The sequence below is a fragment of the Lissotriton helveticus genome, chromosome 8 (assembly GCF_964261635.1).
Source record: "Lissotriton helveticus chromosome 8, aLisHel1.1, whole genome shotgun sequence".
In the NCBI taxonomy this organism is placed as follows: domain Eukaryota; kingdom Metazoa; phylum Chordata; class Amphibia; order Caudata; family Salamandridae; genus Lissotriton; species Lissotriton helveticus.
In genome coordinates this window covers 846,630,437-846,650,630 of record NC_136069.1, presented here as the reverse complement: position 1 = coordinate 846,650,630, position 20,194 = coordinate 846,630,437, and the positions used below count along the sequence as shown (strand labels likewise).

The 20,194-nt window shown below is 44.0% G+C and overlaps 1 protein-coding gene across 2 annotated transcripts; it reads right to left on the bottom strand.

Moving 5' to 3' along the window:
• Positions 1-2,926: 2,926 nt before the first annotated feature.
• On the bottom strand, positions 2,927-19,726 carry LOC144772953 (histone H2A, embryonic-like). 2 transcript variants are annotated; one of them, XM_078657655.1, is made up of 2 exons: positions 19,542-19,726; positions 2,927-3,433 (listed from the first exon to the last, which is right to left on the bottom strand). In XM_078657655.1, exon 2 carries the CDS (start codon positions 3,422-3,424, stop codon positions 3,014-3,016), a length of 411 nt encoding a protein of 136 aa, XP_078513781.1. In that variant the 5' UTR covers positions 3,425-3,433; positions 19,542-19,726; the 3' UTR covers positions 2,927-3,013. The 2 variants fall into 2 exon arrangements, with proteins under 2 accessions (XP_078513781.1, XP_078513780.1); XM_078657654.1 differs by lacking the exon at positions 19,542-19,726 and adding an exon at positions 10,117-10,251.
• Positions 19,727-20,194: the final 468 nt, after the last annotated feature.

Sequence of the window (20,194 nt, the reverse complement as noted above, 5' to 3'; positions counted from 1 at the left end):
CACGAGGAGTGTTTTTTTGGGCCTTAAAAACCTTCTTACCAAACCCTCAAAGTCTGATATTGCAAAGGTGCACAAAAAAATGGTACAACAAGAGTTGCAGAGACGCCCACAGCAACTTAATAGCTGCTGTTAAGGCGCGTAACACTGATGAGATTAGGACAGCTAGGCAGCGCTATAAGCATACATTTGGGCAGCTAAGCGGGACTGGGATGATTCTTACTGGCTTGATCTCCTCAGAGCCTGTGAATCCTCTAACCTAACTGAATTTTGGTTGATTGTCAGGCGGGGTAGGGACTCAGTTGCCCAAACACCGGACAATCACGTCTCGGCTCAGTCTTGGGTGGAATTTTTTTTCGGCACAATTTAAAGATCCAAGTGTAGCACTGGATCAAACCACTGCAATTACGCCACTGTGTACCCAACCCAAAATAGGAGACAGACTTATTTTTTTAGAATCTGATACTGTACACGCCCTTGAGTCTGTACAGTCTGGTAAAGCTCCTGGCCTAGATGCTATACCAGCAGACCTCTTTAAACTAAACCCTGACCTATGGGTTCCTTACATCACGCTACTGGCTAATAACATCGCTACCGGGGCTGAGATCCCCAAATCTTGGAAAGGGGCGGAAATTCTGCCAGTATACAAGAAAGGCGACCGCTCCATCCCAAATTACCGGCCTATTAGTCTGATCGATTCGATCCAGAAAAATTCTCTTTTAGTAAGAATTCAGGGTTGGATCGAATCAAACAACATACTTTCCCCTATGCAGGCAGGGTTTAGGTTTGGTACCAGCACTATAGATCAGGTGTTCCGTTTTTCACTGCTTTTTTGGAAGGTGGTCTTTCTGGGTGGCGGTGTTTTATACGCCGCATTTGTCGACCTCAAGTCGGCTTTTGATCTAGTCCCAAGGAAGAAACTTTGGGAGGCCCTCAGACTAATGGGTTTTCCATTAGAGCTACTGAGCTTAGTCCAGCGCTTACATGAGGATAATTTTGCTCAGGTAAGGTGGGGGGAGTCGGGGACAGGTGACCAAAAGCTTCCCTGTTCAACGTGGGGTGCGCCAAGGCTGTGTCTTGGCCCCCACCTTGTTCCTTTTGTTTATTAATCAGGTGGTCCTTTAATACTTTAATAATACACAGTCCGACGCACCCACTCTGGGCGGTTTTAAATATCCCATGTTAATCTTCGCGGACGATACCCTTCTCCTTTCGAAAACAAGAGGTGGGCTTCAGGTAGCCCTGAACAGATTCTCAGAGTTTTGTAAAACAAATGACTTGCAGATAAACGCTGAGAAAACCAAATTTATGGTTTTTTGCAAGAAAACCCCCCCTAACTGCTCTGTCACTTTAAACGGTGTTCTAATTGAGCAGGTCAAGGTGATGACATATCTAGGTGTGACCCTTGATCACCAACTCAATTGGAACCCCCAACTGGAGACAACAAAACTTAAATTTAACCGGTTGGCTGGATGTCTGGTCCATGAACAAAGGAATTCCCTAACAAAACGCATCACTCCAGCCCTAAAGATCTATGACGCCAAGGTTATTGCTGCAACCCTATATGGAGCTGATGTCTGGGGCTACAAGGATCTATCATGCTTGGCTATTGTGCAGAATAGGTTCCTACGGAACCTGGTAGGTCTCCCGCAGTCTGCACCTATAAAACCTTTGTTACTAGATCTTGGTTGTAGACCTATCAACGAGATGGCACAGTATCGCCTAGTGGCACTATGGCGTCGTCTCTGGACCACCCCAGAGCTTAGTCTTTTCTCCCGTGAATTAGATGAGGTAAAATCACTGTGGGGTGCGCAAAAAATACCATAGCTTAGGGAAGTCAAAAACATCCTGTATATGATGGGCCTTCCAGAGTTATGGTCCAACCCAGGGGGGTCAATTTTTCCATCAAAATCTGAGTTTAAGGCGCTTTTTTGGGCCTGGAAAATATCTATTTTAGTAACCCAATCCCTGGATGCAAATTTAACTGGTTTATTTTTAATGCACAAGGTTATTCCTTCCCTTGAGCAGTACTAGGACTTGATTTCCAAGGTGTTAGACCGCAAACTATATCATCAGTTCCGTACTGGCACCTTGCCTGTCAATTCCTTTACTGCAAAGTGGGACACGAAAACAGGAAACAAATGCTTCTGGTGTCCTGACCAGGAAGAAAGTGTTGGCCATCTTTTCTTTGGTTGTCCTGCTTATCGATCACCTAGAAGCAAATGGCTAAAACCCATATGTACATCCCTGAATTGTAGTGGTCACAGATGCACTCACAAAACTACAAGAAATTAGATCAGAGACAGTTGTGGTTTGTGTTGCTAAATTTTTGGGTTGGGCCTGGTTGATTCGAACCAAGAGACTGAATGTACCTTTGCATTGATTGTTCTAGCCAGATGTATTTTTGTTTCATGTTTCTTTAGCATAATGTGGATATTAGCAGTATTAATCTATTTGTATTGTATTTTATTTGTATCAGGGAATAACCAGTGGATTTTATATTGTGAATGGTTTGTATATTGTCTTTTATGAATTTTTTATTCGAAATAAAGACTAAATGAACTATATGTTTTATAAGAGCCTCAGCATGACAATTTCTTTATCAGCCTGCAAGGTGTTTTCAAGTTCAATATGTAGACTGCTTCTTTTATAGGAACAGTTTTGAATTCTCATTGTTCAGACCAACACAGCCTTAAGCACCTCCTGATCTAAGCTTAGGAGAGAAAGGTTTCCAAGGTTCAGGGACTCAGTGTTCAGAAGCCACCTTGAAGGACTCACCCCTGAGCTATCTAGAGCACTCCTGTTTGGGCAATAATTGGAGTTAGCCTTTGCAACATATCTATCGCAAGCCACATACTAAATGCTCACTCTTAGATACCAAGCTGTATCATGCCAGAAAACCTGCAATATAGCATGTAACTATGATAAGTTGAGCCACTAAAACATTTTATTAAATTAAGTACTAAAAGAACATTTACTATACATTGAAGTGCATTATGTAACAATAGACTAGTTTCTAAAATTCTAGAGACTGAACATCTTTGGATTCTGCAGATCCTTTGGCAGTCTTCTTGGGTAGAAGCACGGCCTGTATGTTCGGTAGGACACCGCCTTCAGCAATGGTCACACCATCAAACAGTTTGTTCAATTCTTCGTCATTCCTGACCGCCAGCTGCAGATGTCGGGGAACAATTCTGGATTTTTTGTTTTCTCGGGCAGCATTTCCTGCCAGTTCCAGTATTTCTGCAGTGAGGTATTCCAGGACAGCAGCCAGGTACACTGGAGCCCCAGAGCCAACCCGCTCTGCGTAGTTGCCTTTCTTCAGAAGCCTGTGGATGCGGCCAACTGGAAACTGCAGACCAGCCTTGGAGGACCTACTCTTGGGAGCAGTCTTCTGCTTCACAACTTTCTTGCCACGTCCAGACATGTCTCGGGCCTACAAATATCAAAGTACTCCAGTTAGAAGATCTGGTTCGAAAGTAAAAAAAGGTGAGCTGGCAATCTTACTCCAGTGACCGCTCTCAAATTTTCAAACATCTATATAATATATACATGCAATTAAGCTAAGTGAACCTAATTTACAGTCATTTATTCTGAAAAACTGAGCATAATCCGAACCACCTGGACTGATATTTAACACCCCAGGAGTAAGACACCACTTAACTAATTTAACATTAATGGATGTTGAGTATACACTGGAGCAGATGGTCCAGATCACTTCCATACTGCCAAATTTAGGACCAGGAAATGTCTGCCTTTGACCATTTACCAGTAAGCTCAGACAATAGTTTCCTACACCGGGTTTCCAAATAGATGCACTCAACAACAAACATATGCACACATGAAGAGCCAATGATAAAGAGCCTAAAGTGGGAATATTAGTAATAACTCCAGGTGAGAAGACCAAGGAGTTACTAGAGAAGTTTATAACAAGAGGCTGAAGAATAAGAGGGATAAAACAAAAAACAAATTGTTTTTGTTATAGATCTATAAATGAACAACATTTAGTCAAATGCATGACTTTAGCACTTAGAAGTTAAAAAAATTTTTTAAAAATCAGTTAACAGCCAAGCTCAACCAACTACTCTAGGCTTTCACTTAAGCCAGCCCATATCAATTTAGATAGCACAACAGTGAGACAGTCCCATAGTTGAATGCTGATCACCCACCAACAGTGGACTATACATTGCATGTGTGATTGGATAAGGCTTTAAGGGGTGACTGGCAGAATCGGCCTACAAATGTGTGCTCAAACAACATTGTAAAGACCTTGGATTACCCAACACGCACCAACTTGATCGGTAATATGTCCTCTCCATCTAGGAGCCCAGGATGTGGAAAATACATCAGAATAGCTACAATTAAAAAGCTCATTGAAGACCTCATCATGACATATTCCATCCACTCCCTCTCAGAACCGAGATACCCCCTACAGTTACTTGAAGAATCTTTACTTTTGTCCCTGTGTAATGCTCTGCTGCCTTTAAGCATGTTTCACACTATACTACTAGTGCACAGGATGTGTGGGACATGGTCGGCGAGGTCAAGAAGCAAAGTACACAAGTGCAGACAGCCCATTACTTAACAGACATAGAACCTAGACACCCCACAAATGTAAAGTTAAAATCAATTGCACATTTATGCATTCAGGAGATAAGGGGTCCAAGGACACAATATCCAAAGCAATGCAGAGACACTAAACAGGTGCACCCATGAACTAAAAGTGAGGATGGCTGCAGCACGAGCGGGATGCAATCCCCCGTCACGTGCAAGTTTGGGAATATAGTAGATACTATGGGTAAAATAAATAAAAACCTTTTACTAGTTTGTGCTGCCACACTCCATTACAACCCCCAAATATATCACCATCACCAAGCGTTCTGCTATCAGAAGGCACTTGCTTGTGACACTGGACCACAGAGACCACCTTTCATCCCACCACAGATTGTCTAGAGTGCTTGTCAGTAGTCAAACAGTACTTCACAGGCTTCAGAAGACATACTTAACATGATCACAGAAGTCACGCACCTTTGGATTGTGGAGATCAGATCAAGTACCTTAAGAAATCTTCAAACTGCTATCCTCAAAATGATTTACAACTTCAAGTACAAAGGAAAAGTTTGGGATAACTAGGTCGACTTTACCCAAAGTATGCAAACCTACCGCCCTACAGACCCCCATACACAGATCCTGATGCAGAGGTTAATTTACATTGAAACGCCCCAATCCTGCCTCAGTGATTGGTCCTCATTGCCACCTTGAAGCCTGCCTCAGTGATCCGCCCTCCTTCTCAGCCCCCAAGTTTAGAGTATCAGTACATTAAACATTTTTTGGGGTAATGTTAAAGTCATCACCCTAGCCATCGCAACGTTGACATTGTTAGAGCACCTATGGAATATCTGGACCTTATTACCAAGCGACGTGGATTAGATTTAGACAAATCCCAACTACACAGCGATCTCTATCCCACCTTATACAAGACTATTAAACTCAAGTGAACAGTGTCAGAGTTTCAAATACTGGAAGCAACCAGCCCTTAGTAGCAGCGACAGCAGAAGCTATTTGTTATGTCCTGCATCTTGGAACCTGGGAGGAGCAGGTGGATTCAAGAAAAGCAGTTAGATCGAGAGCTCTGTTGCTGGCTACTCCTTGTGTGGAAATAAGCCCACTCAACTACTGAAGGCTATAGGCCAGCCTGCGCTGGAGTGTCTTAGTAAAACAAGTTTACAGATCACGCAATTTCACAGGTCAAACCCTTGCCTCATTTATGCAACACTGCTGGTCTAAGCAGTATCACAATGCTATGCAGAAGCGCCTGGCAGAGTATGGATCGTGTTTGAATAGCAATATATAGTTTTAGGAAGTAGAGATGTAGCCCACTCATTCGGCAGTCCATAGACCGCTCTATTCTCCTTCGCAGATTGTCCCAGCATAAGCTCTGAACAAGTGCAAACTAAACCAGCCGAGTCAAAGGTTTCAGACATGTTGCACTACCGTGCTGCTGCAGTAATGACAGATCACAAGTCAGGAATCCCAGGCTGTAGGAATTAAAGTGGGTTAGCATCACAAGAGTAAATGGTCAGAAGCAAATCTGTTAGATACCGGAATTTTAGAAAGTCTGAAGAGTTCTGTAGGTGGTGTAGCATTTGGTTTGCAAGGCACAGCAGAAGAACCAGTTAACAGAAAGTGGATCATTTGAGCACCAGCCTGTCAGAGCTGAACATAAAGACTACAGAACGGTTACGGAGCAAAAAAATCCATTGTTTGAATTTCAAATTAAAGAAAAAGATTATTATGAGAGGCACAAGTGGAACCCCATCAGGTGCATAGCCATTGACAGCAGCAGGACCCTCAAATACTCCCCAGGTAATAACAAGAAGGTGCTTAGAAGGCACCCTGGGTGGATTTACAATTTGGGTGCCCATTACATATAGGGCTCATAGCACCATGAAGTGTGTGCCCCGGTGCAGACTGGGACAGTGCACGCTATTACAGTTAACATGCTGCCAAAGCACAGCCACAAATGTGGACCTGTTCAGATTAATGATTAGCTGACCAGGCTGTTTAGAGCCACAAATCCACCTTTCACTGAAGGCAACAACCCACTTGCATTTAAAAAGGAGACTAGAACCCCCTGCAACCGGAAGTAGACAACGCCACCCACCTGCAGAGAGATGTTTGGATCCATTAGCCCCCCCCCTTCCAAGAGATGCAGAGTGGGCACCAGCTCACCTGTCTGCAATACAGCTCATAAGGAGCGGGGAGGGGGGGCATACCCATACAATTCATTAGCAACAGAGGGAGCAGCAGCTCTTTGATATGTATTGCTCTGACACTATTTGTGATATCGTGACCGCACGAATGAGAAGCTATTGACCTGTAACTTACTTTGTGGTACATTCATGGGAACGCCAACTTTCACTGTTCCCTTTCTACCTCCATCTACCAGAACGCTCCCTTTCCCCGAATACTCTCCTCATACAGGGTCCTAGCTCCCTCCTGTCATCACGTCATGTAGAGCAGTGTTTCCCAAACTGTGGTCCGCGGACCCCCAGGGGTCCGTGACACATTCCCAGGGGGTCCGCAGGCAACAGTTTTAAAAGCACAGAAAAGTTTCTTGTATAATTAGCAGCTTTCCAGAAGCAATAAAAGTGTCAAGATAAAGCCAGTGATAAATGTACCTGATGGAGCATGAGGAGAGTTTTGTTTAGTGGCAGCTTTGACTTAACTAATGTAGCACAGAAGGTTAATGTGCCTACTGCAAAGAACGTGTAACATGGATTTTAAAAAGCAGCATTTTATGTGCATAGGTTTGTGGTTACTGCTTTTGTCATAGAGATTCTTTTGTTACTGTGCACTTCACAAGTGACAATCGTAATGTAGCAGAGGGAAATATAATTTGTCATCAAAGAGCTGCTTGCAAACTGCATGGTACCAGTTAGTAACTTTTGTTTTTTCCCAGTTATTCATTATCCTGATGCTGCTAAAAAGATTTATTTGGGTGGAAATACATTTTTAATGTTAAAGTCAGTGCTAGCCACTGTGTTATGTTCTGAATCCTGAGTTTGTGCTTTTCCAGACCAAGCACTCTTTAAACATTTTATATACACACTGTTTTACATGTCCGATTCAATGTCTCTATATGTGTGTGATGTAAAGTGCTCTGACATCCTACAATGGTATGAGAAATGCTATAAAACAAATGAAATACATGTGACAGAGGGGCAATTACTTTAATATAAAATACTAAGGGCCAGTTGTACGATCCGTTTTTATATGCATGAACTGGTTCGTGAATCCGCTTTGACATGCAAGAACGTATTGGGCCATGTACATTGCCTATTTCGCGAGTCGCAATTTGTTTGCTACTCGCTAAATAGGTTTTGCAACTTGCTATTTGGAAGGGGCATTCCCTTCCAAATAGCGAGTCTCAAAACCATGTACAAATGTTTTGCGGTCGCAAAACACTCGCAATTACCACTTACTTCAAGTAGATGGTAATGCATTTGCAAATGGGAAGGGGTCCCCAGGGGACCCCTTCCCATTTGCAAATGCATGCAAAATTATTTTTTAAGGGCAGGCAGTGGTCCCAGGGAACTCTGCCTGCCCTTAGAAAATGTAACTAAAACGTTTCATTTTCTTCTTTTTTTAAATGCATGGTAAATGGGTTGCATTTTTTTTAAACTGCTTTATTTAAAAGCAGTCCCAGACATGGTGGCCTGCAGAGCCCAGCAGGCACCATACCTAGGAGGGCTGGCATTCCCAATAGGCTCGCAAATTGCGAGAGGCTCATTAATGTTAATGAACCTCGCAATTTGCGACCCCATTGGGAATCCGAAACAGTGTTAAACACACTGTTGTACATTTCATTTAGCTACTCGTAATTTGCCACTCCCAATGTGTCGCCAATTGCGAGGCGCTAAATGAAGTGGTCGTACATCTGGCCCCAAAATCCTTAGGGGCAGATTTACAAGCCCCTTGCTCCTCTTTTACGCCACCGTTGCGTCACTTTCGTGATGCAGCGGCGAAGCAAAAGATGCGCCATGGTGCAGGGTATTTATCACGTGACGCATCTGAGAGATGCACCACGTTGTAAAGCCCTGCGCCAGAAGGAGGCGTTCCGGCGCAGGAACGCCTCCTAAAAGTGGCTGAGTGAAATCTACAAGATTTCACTCAGTCACTTTGGGGCCCATGCTGCGTCAAAACCCTGCGCCTGCTTAAAGCAGGCGTAAGGATTGACGCAGCATTAACAAGATTCGGCCCCCCAGAGCATTGCTGGAGCTGTGTCACGCTTGCGACGCAACTCCAGCAATGCGCCACCTTTACGGCACAGATGCGTCATGCATCTGTGCTTTTTTGCCCCATGAGGCGCAGCATTGTAAATGCGTCGCATCAATGGTGGCGGAGGCATGGCGCGCAATAAGTGGCGCATCCCTGCTGATATGCATGGATGCGTCACTTATTGTAAATCTGCCCCTAAATACTTTGAGTATTTGTTTTGTGTGCACACGTGTGTATTTTTTTCGAATTACTGTTTTAATATTAGAAATGTAACTCATACAAATTGCTTGGGGGTCCCCGGCTTCCAGTGGTGACTCAATGGGGGTCCTCAGGAGTCAAAAGTTTGGGAACCACTGATGTAGAGTACAGCATGGGGCCCCGTCTGAAGGCATGTCAGTCATGCCAGAGTATCCGATAAATCCGTTCTGCCAACTGGGACACCTATTGTAATACAGCCCGGGGAAGAATGAAACAGACGCCATCATCCCTCCTACACCTGTCTCTCCCCCCCCCCCCCCCATACACGCCTGTCCTCGAAGATCTCGTCTCAGCTGCCTAGCCCTACCCCAGTTTTCTTTTAGTCTGCGTTGCAGGTGTTCCCCATCCTTGCTAGTCTGTGTAGGCCCCTCTCCCCCACACTAATGGCTGGATCAGCAGCCGCATTGCAAGAATTTCCCCTCCAAGAGGCTGCTTGGAGGCTCATTTGGCGGACTGACAACTATTGTACTCCTGACATGTACCAATTGGTCCTGTAGAATTGTAGTCTTGTGCGTCAAGTGAAAGATTAGAAAGCAGCGCCGCTAAAATACTTCTACATAGGACACACACACACACCCCCCCCCCACAATATTTTGTAAAGCTCAATTTTTAAGCACCCCCCCCCCCAAGGATGCCAACAACCCCCCACGTCGTACAGCTTTCTAGTTTTCAATTCGTGATGGGGCTGCCGGTTAGCACTTAGTCCACAGACGTGGACTCAGCGGAAGACATTTTAAAATAAACAGAAAAAAGGACTGTAACGGAAGGACGAATGGCTGAAGAACCTACAAGAGCGAGAAAGACACTACAAGCAACGGGGATTGAATGAAGTTTAAGCAGCCTCAGAATGTATTAACCCTGGCGTTCGCTAGTCTATTCAAAAAACAAAAAAACGTTACATGCTTTTTTCCAAAACACTACTTAAGCATTGCTGATTAATAGTTCCTTCCAAAGAAACCCTTTACTTATTAACAAAAAGTAGGACAGCGAAATGCACAATTCACTCAACAACACTCGCCACATATCTTGGGAAATAAAAACTAATAAACGAGTTACATAAAAAAAAAATCATAACAGTACCTTATATTTAAGCGCTGTTACGCTGCGGCAGCTTCTTTAAAACTCCAAAGACTAGTCACTGCTAGCTCCCGAGCAGCTCCTTTTAAACCCTCACGAGCCTCGCGCCCACCCGCCTGCGGACCCCAAACTGCCAATTAGTATCACCTGCGTGTTGATTACGTCCACGTGCTTCCCTCTGCCTCTCGTTGGTTCCCCGAAACTTAATTATTTTCTAATTATTCAGTGTTAATATCAGGGACTTGCTTACATGTCTTTTTATAATACGCCTTTCATCGTCCCGAACCGAGCATCCACTGATAAAATGTAGAGTTTAAAACACAAATGTTTAGATAAGTAGCTTCTGTTTTTAATTTTTCTAGGGTGACCAGATGGATCCGTGCGTGACACCAATTTACCATTCCTGGATTTTGTTTTTACATTTTATTAGGTGTGTTGAGCCTCTTGACTCAATTAAAATGAACCAAGACTACAACTCCCAGAATCCACTGATGTACTAAATCACAACCCAGAACTGGAACAGCTGTGTCCTGGAGACATGGTGTCATCTGGTCCCTCTAATTATGTCAGCCAAGTAGAGAACTCTCAAGTTTCACAGATCCATGTGAGTACCTTACCCTGCCCCGTAAGTTTATTTGAGTACTGGGATTGATAGTTGTGGTTTTATACCAGATAAAAGCTTAACGTCTTAATATACAACGAAAGACACCTGGACTGGATGAACCATGCACAAATGAAACTAGGAATTTTCAGAGCTCTCTAGAAATGCAAAAAGTGACAACACTGAAGCTCGCTTGATCACTCGTTTACTATTTGAAAATAGCATATTCCGAGAATACAACGTGTATCTCCACTTGCTCCAGGTTATGTATGGATTTCATCCTGCTTATTTTTCAGCCACCAGCACTAAGCGCACTTGGTCTTGTATTCTGATACTTGTGAGGCTAGCAAAACTTCAAGTCCCAGCATGCTTAATGCTGGTGTCTGAAAAACAGTTTTTTATTGAAGATCACAATCATGACAGGGGCCCAATTTGCAGTTACGTTAAATGGTTACTTCAGTTTTACAATGCATTCTGGGATTTGACAACCAAATAAAATATGACTTTAGTTTAGTTCAGCACGATAGGATTAAATACGCTAATTTTTTCATGCGAAAGATGATTCTTATTGCTCTGGAGCATTGAGGAAGACAGAGGAGCAGTAGAGTGACCTGGATAAGACTGGCTTGAATGATGAGGATCATTTTTGGTAAGCATGCGAAGGAGCAGATTTTGGAGATGTCGTAAACAAGATGTACCTATCTGGTGTTTACTTGGGGTTGTGGTGTATAGGGTGTTGGGTGGGGTTCAAGAAATGCCCAAGTCACCTGCCATTAAAACCAGTGTACGGACTCACTATCTTTGCCAATGGAGAGTGATCTCAGCCACATTTGAGGCATGTGAGTCAATGCATCAAACTACTGAGGGAGATTGCACGGGTCGACCACAAATTGTAAACACTAGACTGTTCTGAGCATCCACTGGTTTTAAAGAGCGACCCACGTGCATCTTGAGCCATCTCACCCTTGTTTGCAAATGAATTGACTGGTTTGCTGGGTAAGACTATATCATCAGCTTGGAATCATACTCTATTTGAGGGCAAGCATGTCACTGGAGAGAGGTAAAAGGAAGCCAGGCCTGGTGACCCCAAGGACGGCCAGTCACAAAAACTTCAGAAGGATGCTGTGTAGGAAGGGAAAGGTCCTGGTGGTGCTGGAAGTCACCTGCAAGAGAGCAGTTCTTATGGAGGATCAGTATGGGGGCCTTCTGGCAGGTGTTTTCTCTGAATAAGAACATGTAAGTGGGCATAAGTTCCAAAGTTGCCAAGGAAGCATGCTTTTTAGCTCTTGGCAGAAGAGCGGGTGAGCACTGGGAATCTCAGCTTGCTGTCCCCAAAGGCTGTGGGTGGTACAGCCAGGTAGGAGTTGAACTGTGTAATAGAGTAGAGTAGGAATAGGGATGAACATAAATCCCCACAGAGGAGTATGTTCAAGGTTTCACACAGTTGTTTTATTATTATAATTGTATCGAAAGTTATCATTAAAAAAATATATATATGAATTCATTTGAATAAAGAGGATAACATGCTTGATTCAAACACAGTCAGTCAGTCAGTAATTCTTTATTCAGTGATTAAAAAACAATTAAAACATTATCTGAAACCTGACTGGATTTTACACATGGATTAAAAAAAAAGGATTAAAAATTCATTACGACAATCAGTATCAAGCCTGCCCCCTGGTTTCCCTTAATCTCACCGAGACTTTGATAAAATTCATAATGCAACAGAGTGTCCTAGGCTCATTTGCCCTTTGCAGAAAAAGTAAAGCGTCTTTAGCATGATTCAATTTGGCTTGTTTTAAAATTTCTACCAAAAATATACTCATGGGTATTGTATAAAAGGAACACAAAAGTACAAAATGAAGGGTGTCCTGCGGAGACTTATTGTCGCAGCCGCAGGCACCCTTCTGCTCAACTGTCAATGTAAAACCTGGCGGATCAGCCAGTAGATGTGATAAAAGATTGAGCCTAAAACGAGACATTAAAAACCTGTCCTGTGCATTATACATGAGAAACAGATACGGTTCCATCCCCTCGGTGGTTTTAACAAGGCAATGGGCGCTTACTGAGTGTTTGGTCCCTTCAACAGCTGCTCTACGTGTGGTTCGCTGGTCCAGAAAAGATCTCTTTATTATGGCCTTATCTTGTGATACAATTACTGCGGGATTTGTGAAGAGGTCCTTGCAACCTAGACTTTCCAGGCTATTCTTCACGTATCTTAGCCACAGGATATTCATACTTTTGTCCCTATCGAGACAATCTTTTAAGATTTGTCTACTCAGGGCTGCTTCAGGGTTTACCCATATTTTTATCCAGGCTAAGATAGGTCTAAGTTTAACCAGATCCTCAATGTAAGGCCTCCCTAATTCCCTATGAGCAATTACAACTGGGCAGCTCTGCGGTATTTTTTGAAATAGATCGAAAACATTTATTTTCCTCCCGCTGCAATTGATCAATGTTTACAAAACCCCACACTTCAGAGCCATATATAACTTTGAGCAGCATATGGAACTATATAGGTTCATGACTTGTTCAGGGGACCAGCGACCCAGTCTACGCCCATAATTTGAAATAGCCCCATTTGAAGATACTAGTTTAGAACAACGGTCCTCCACCAGAGGGTTACATTTAAGTGAACCGTCAAATAATAAGCCAAGATAGGAGAAAGAGTCCACCCTTTCTAAAGTGTGACTTCCTATTCTATAGGAGAAGCTGGCGCAAGGTTTATTGCCTGTCAGCATAACATATGACTTACTTAGGTTCACAGAAAGATCTAAGGTTTCCATGAATTTGGCAAATCCATCAATTAGGATCTGTAAGCTCTTCGGGGTACGGCAGGACCGCGTCATCTGCGTACAAAAGTACCGGTATATGACGCGTTCCTGCTCTCGGACAATCTGTCTTTAAATTAATCAGAGCCTGCTCTAGGTTATTAATATAGAGCCAGAATAAAAAAGGGGCCAGGATACTACCCTGCCTCACCCCGCTTGTACACGGGAATGGATCGGTGTTCCCCCATTCGTGTTATAGCGTACTCTGGCGGTGGTATCCCTATGTAATTCTCTCAGAATATTAATCAGGCCAGGGTCGATTCCCAAATTGCTCATCAGGGACCAAAGTTTGTCCCTATTAACATGATCAAAGGAGGCTGCCAAGTCCATGAACCCCAGATAAATAGCTTCATTGCTGGTTTTAGTGTATTTAGCAACCAGCATGTAAAGGTTCAGGCATTGATCACTTGTGGACCTCCCTGCCCTAAAACCATACTGGATGTCCGAGATGATGTTATAGTCATCGGTCCACTCAGTAAGGCGATTAAGGATTACCCGACCTAAAATCTTGGCTAAAACATCTATCAATGAGATAGGTCGATAGCACTGGGGGTTGTCCCTATCGCCCTTTTTAAAAATCAGGACTATCGTGGCAGTGGACCAGGACAGGGGTAGACCAGACCTAGTTGCGGCGTTTATCACTCTGGTGAGAATTGGGGCCCATAACTCTACATTAGACAAGTACAAGTCAGGTGGTGTACCATAAGGGCCGGGGGCTTTATTTTTACTCAAGTCCTTAATTCCAGCAGTTATTTCATCTAAAGTGAAGTCGACTACTTGGCCCTGTTGGACAACCCACCCCACCTCTGAAGGACTTTCCTGTCCGTGGTTATACAAACCCTTGAAATGTGTAAGCCACAGTTCTGGCAAAATATTTGTCCCAATCTCCGGCGCATTGCAGTCCTGGAAACATGGTTTATTAATTATACTCCAGAACTCAGTTATATCCCTTCTATCCGCCGCTTCCCTTAGGTCTGCCCATGCTTCCGCTTTTAGTGCTAATTTCCTCTTCTTAACCGCACTCTTATATACCTGTCTACACTGGGCTACTCTTTGTTTATCCCTAGGCCTATTTTTTAAGCTATGTTTTAATTCCCTGAGAGCACGCGAACATTCCCCATCAAACCATCTCGGCATGATGTTGTTTCTCGTGGGCCCACTTGACATTAAAAGTCCCTCAACTACACTAGTTACTTGTCCGAACGCTCTAACTAGTGATTGCCCTTCTACTGCGGGGTCTAGACAATCCTCGATAGATAATTTCCCTTTATCCATCAGGGTTTTGTAGAACATTTTCCCATCAATTTTTGACCACCTAAGCCATCTTCCCTGGTCCGTTGCCCTCAGGGAGATGCCCCCCACGGGGCCTATCCTCGATTGTCCCAGGTACATAAGCTCCAGTACCAAAGGGTTGTGGTCGCTAAATGGGCTCCACTCAATCCCCACTAATTTAATCCAATTTTTTAGCAGCCTGGATGCAAAAATATAATCTATAAATGATGAACACCCTCTCCCTTTAAAGGTTGGCGGGAGGGTGCCATCATGCTCCAAGTTTATCATATTAATCAAATGTTCAAGATCGTGATTGTCTAAGAGTTTACTAAGGGACATTCCCTCCGGAGTATGATCAAGGTGGGGGCCATTCTTGACTGGGCAGCGGGACCATTCTGGATCTAAGGAGAACAAACGTGGGCAAAGGTGGCAGTTAATATCGCCCATGACTAAAGTGGTTGGAGTCAAAGCCCCTTTCTTACTAGCAATCTCAGTCTGTAATCTAGTTCTTGTAAAATGGGATTATTATCTCTTGAGGCTCCCACATTATATACGTTGAGCAAAATCAGCCTTAACCATTACCCCAAAACCACAGGGCCTGTACATTATGGGATAACCAGGCCACACTAGTCCATGTCCCTTGGAGGTTTAAGGCCATATATATGGACAGGCCTCCCATTGCTCTACCTGATCTAGATTTCTGCGCCGGTATGTGGAAACATTTATACCCTGTCATGTGGAAGAGACTATTATCAACCACCCAAGTCTCTTGTAAACTGATAATCTGGAATTGGCTTATATACAGCCGCCATTCACTATTATCAAATTTATTTGCCAAACCTGCTACATTCCAAGAAATTATTTTTATTCACCCATCTGCTGGCTGCTCACCCACTAGTCCATGGGTGCATGGATTTACATGAATAATCCCTTCTTTAGCCCTTGTGGGCCCTAGCTGGGCCCCACTGCCCTGTTGAACGTGAGTGTGTACGATGTCCCTTGACTCACCTTTGTCTAAGGTGCCTCCACCTATAGTATTAGTCTGATGCTCTTGGGCCCTAGCAGATTTCTCCACCCTAGATACTGTTGGTGAATAAGCCTCTTTTATCGACCGGGAATCTATAGAAACAATTTTATGTGAGGCTATCAGCCCACCCCTAGCAGTTCCTGGTGATTGATATTCCCACCTATTCTTCTTACGGGGGATTCTATGGACATCATGGATCTAATTAGTCAATCATTGTCCTCAAGGGACATCAATGGACCAAATCTATTTGTCCAATTGGATAGCCCCCAATCTCTCACCCTGGGATTACCCCAAGTGTGACTTGGGTTCCTGTTTGGGTTTATACCCTCCCTTGGTCTCCCAAAAAGGTGGGTTCCATCATCTGCTACAGGTTGTCTAGGATAAAAGTGTCCTAGTGGAAAGTGTATTATACTGCTTAGAATGTTATCTCTCCCATTTTTAGGGATGTGCTCCACTACTCTTTTGTCTCTAAAATTTACAATTATGCAGTTACCCGATATGTCTTTACACCTACTGCCTAGCCAATTCACCCTTCTGACATGGAGAATTTCCCCATTTTTTGTTACCTACAAGAGGTCTTTTTTGGTTCAACCAGTGTATGGTCTTATTTCTTAATTCCAGGTGTGACTCATTCTGCTCTCTCTTTAAATCCGGCGCCCCTGGGAGAACTACTACGTAGGGGGACGCTTCTGGCGGTAAATTAACAGTGGGTAGAGCATTAATGGTACATATATTGGACACACAGTCAATCTTATTTGTCACTGGAGCTTTAAGATTTAGGGTCTGATTATTTGGCTGTTCTGGCGGAGGCATAGATGGACCCTCCCCAGCATGTGGTACTTTTTCTATGTGAATCATAGCCCTATCCTGCTGCACAGATGAACCTTGTGAGTTAGAGATTTGTGTTAACATGGATTGCCCACAGGCCGTCCTGCTCGGTAGTGTGGCCACCTGATGAGCTAGGCTAGGATCAGTAGTAGTCACTATGCTAGTGGGAATCAAGGGTGGGCCTAATGCACTACCCCTATACTTTACTTTATTAATAATTTTATCCAGCCTACTAACCAATGGCTTAAGCTGGCTTACTATGAAGGACTCTAAATGAGTTTTCAAATCAGACACTCTCTGTGCCATCCAGATTGACGGGGCTGGCAGCTGGGGTTACTGTTCTGCCCTAGCCTCCCCTGAAGCATTTCTTGCTACAGATAAAAGGGTACTAGCTCTAGTTTTCTTGATTCTAGACATCTTCGGGCAGACTCTTCATTTCTTATTAATCAGACTTGATTTACCAGGGACGGATTCCACCGTGTCTACCCCACTAACCAACTGAGCACAAGGAATGTCCTGATCAAGAGACTCTAATGGGGTGGAGGAAGGGATAACCATAACATCATTAACTGACCCCTGGGACGAAATAGATAAATCCGTAAATGGTGTCAAGGACAAGCGCCTTTCTGTCCACTCTATTTCGCTCGATACTGCCCCAATTGCTTTCCGCAGCATACGATCAATTACGGTGGGCTCTGCCAATGGTGGAAGGGTTATACTTTTATCATGAGAGGGCGCCTGAGACATTGGGGGGGAGTTCAGTTTTCCTTTGGTCGAACGCGTTTTCACTTTACCAGCCATGATATTTAAATGGAAAGTATAACAAAGTCACCCAAATTTTGCACTCCCCGCACGTGCAGCTTATTTCGTCTCTCCTCCACCAAGTTCTGACCCACGTGAAGTGCATATAACTAACATCAGCCAAAGTTCCCCACACCAGATTTCCCAGTCAACTTGCGTTTCCTGGGCCCAAAGTCACAGAGCGCATTTCTTCTCCTCTCCACCTAATCCTCGTTCAGCATCCAGCTGCTCACTCCGGAACCAGCTTTCTAGCACCACGAGGGGTGGCCCCGCCCGGCCTACTCTGGCCCCGGACGGCCACAGACGGCCCACCCTTTGCCCGGGCTTAGCCTTGCGCACGTCCGCGCGCGTTCCGCGTTACGGAAATCATGTGGTGTTTAAGTAGCGCTACCGGTGTGCAGGGAGCGGCTCGGGCACACGCTGATTGCCCCGCTGTCTCCTGGGGCTTCAAGTCCTTCCAAACAGCCCCCGCCGAGTTCTCGATGCGTCTCACAGTAAGACCCGAAAGCAAAAGCGATACAAAAAATATACAAAGACAATATAGCACCACACATCACACAACTGTCAGTAATACCATACACATCCCAATTGTGCAAGACATAGGTTGTACATAACACATTAACTAACACAGAACAATTGTCATAAACATTATACATAAATAATTGTCATATGCAGAGTACAAAAATACTTTAGAAACTGAGAACAGCGCCGACGCGCGTTTCGGAGTGGAACCTTTTTCCAAACAGTTCCTTCGTCAGGACGCAGCTGATATGGTTTCACTTTAAAGTCAGTATTTCTATCAGTAGATCAAAAACTATATATATAAAGTGGCGATATGAAATTAGCAGGCGTTCATTTTCTTTGCTGCAGGGATGCTGTCATCTAACAGCAGGTGATGGAAGGTGTAGTTTGACCTTTGCACAACTCAGGGTTCTGTACCTGCAGCATGAGGCAGGACACCATGCATAGATGAGAGTGGCTCAGTCGCACACTATTCCCTCTGCTTTAATTAACAGAAATTGGGATAGAATGTCTGACTGCAGGGTTCTCTGTATCATCAAGTCTGAGGGACTGCCTTCCCCTTCCTGTAAAGTTGGCAGCCACTGCAGGGAGCGCCCTTCCCTGGCTAAAGTGTTCTATTCATAATGTAAGGTGACCACCTGGCATAATGTAACAATCAGTATTGATCGCTATTGTTTCCTGGGTGAGGAATAAAATTGACCTAGGTGTCCACGTCTCCCAAATCAGGCTCTCAAGAAATAAGTCACCCTGCCTGCCTCGGGGGCTACTGCGGTAACCACTGAATCTATGCTTCACTGATGGCAACCAGAACTGTCCTGAAGCAATGACCACACTCCCATGTGTGGACTGATGTCCAGACTGCCTGTGCTACAGAGAAGAGTGAGATCTAGTGGGAGGCCTCTGTCCCAGTCCTCATTACACTGGCCTACCCTAAGACCCTCGCATATCAGAGATCATTACACTTCCCTGTCACAATTCTTCATCACCTCTGAAGAATGACCGTATGACAATACTGTACAAGACTGGACACGTAGCTGAACAAAGAGCATGGCCTCGAAACAGTAGCCTGACACTTCTAGGTGGATGACCATCTACTCTGCGACAAAAGCATCTCCCCCCTGCGGTGCGTAAGGCCAGGTGGTGCCTTATTTCACCTTAAGTACAGTCCACTTTTATGCACCATGCTGATGTGGGACTTAAGCAATCTTTCTCAATTCCTCAAAGCTGTACACTTCTACTTTTAGACTACAATGTTTGGGCATCTCAGGGACAAAACATGATTTGGGGATATACCTGCCTGACTGTGTCTCATCTGTCAAAAGATATTGAAACATTACTCTTTCAGCCTTGACTGTTCATATTCTTGATCTTGCCAATCTCTGCTTTTCTGTGCATACTCTTCCACTAATCCCTGGGATGCTTGCGGGTCGCCATGCGCACTACAAATCCCATAGCATAGCATAGCATAGCATAGTGTACAGATTGCCTCCATAGAGCCAGAGCTGAAATTGCTGGTGTTGCTTCTAAATCACCATGGAACACTTACCAAATGTCTGTTGCTGAGCCCGACTCACATGCCTGTTGTTTAAAGATGGAGTCTAACTCAGATTATGTGGTCTTCTGTGGGCTGGAGCACATGGAACTCAGAAACTATCATCTGGTCTCTTGCTGGGGTTTTGGTTTGAAGAACTGAGTCAATTGTCTACTGACAAGAGGAGATTAGCTGCAGAAGTTTGATATCCTGTGTCCAATCTCCTGAAGAAAAAAACAACAACAAAAAATCTCATATCCTGTGTCCAATCTCCCTACAGTATATGTAAACCAGAAAGTCTCATAAATATTGAACTAGAGCGTGTGGAAGAGGGGGGAATCTGAATCCAAGTTACTTCTTTTTTGTCAACAAACTGAAGCAACATTTAAAATGTATAATACTTAGTTTTATAATTTTTCATTCAGAGAAGAATGTTTTGTTCTTTGAGATTGTGTGTGGAATTTTTTAATTGAATAAAGCCTTTCAGCTGTGCCTTTCCTTTAGAGCAGATATTTGTCTTGTACCCGAAGGAGTTCAACTGACTCATGAGCAAATGCCTTCCCGCTGGCTAAATGAAGTTTATTTGACCTATATAGACTGCCTTTCAGTGACATTCCCCCTTCTGCTTGACTTCTTCCCAAACATTATAACTTTTCTCTACCATAGCT

What these genes read in the sequence shown, in the direction of transcription:
- LOC144772953 (XM_078657655.1), bottom strand. Translation starts at nt 3,424, where the DNA reads ATGTCTGGACGTGGCAAGAAAGTTGTGAAGCAGAAGACTGCTCCCAAG.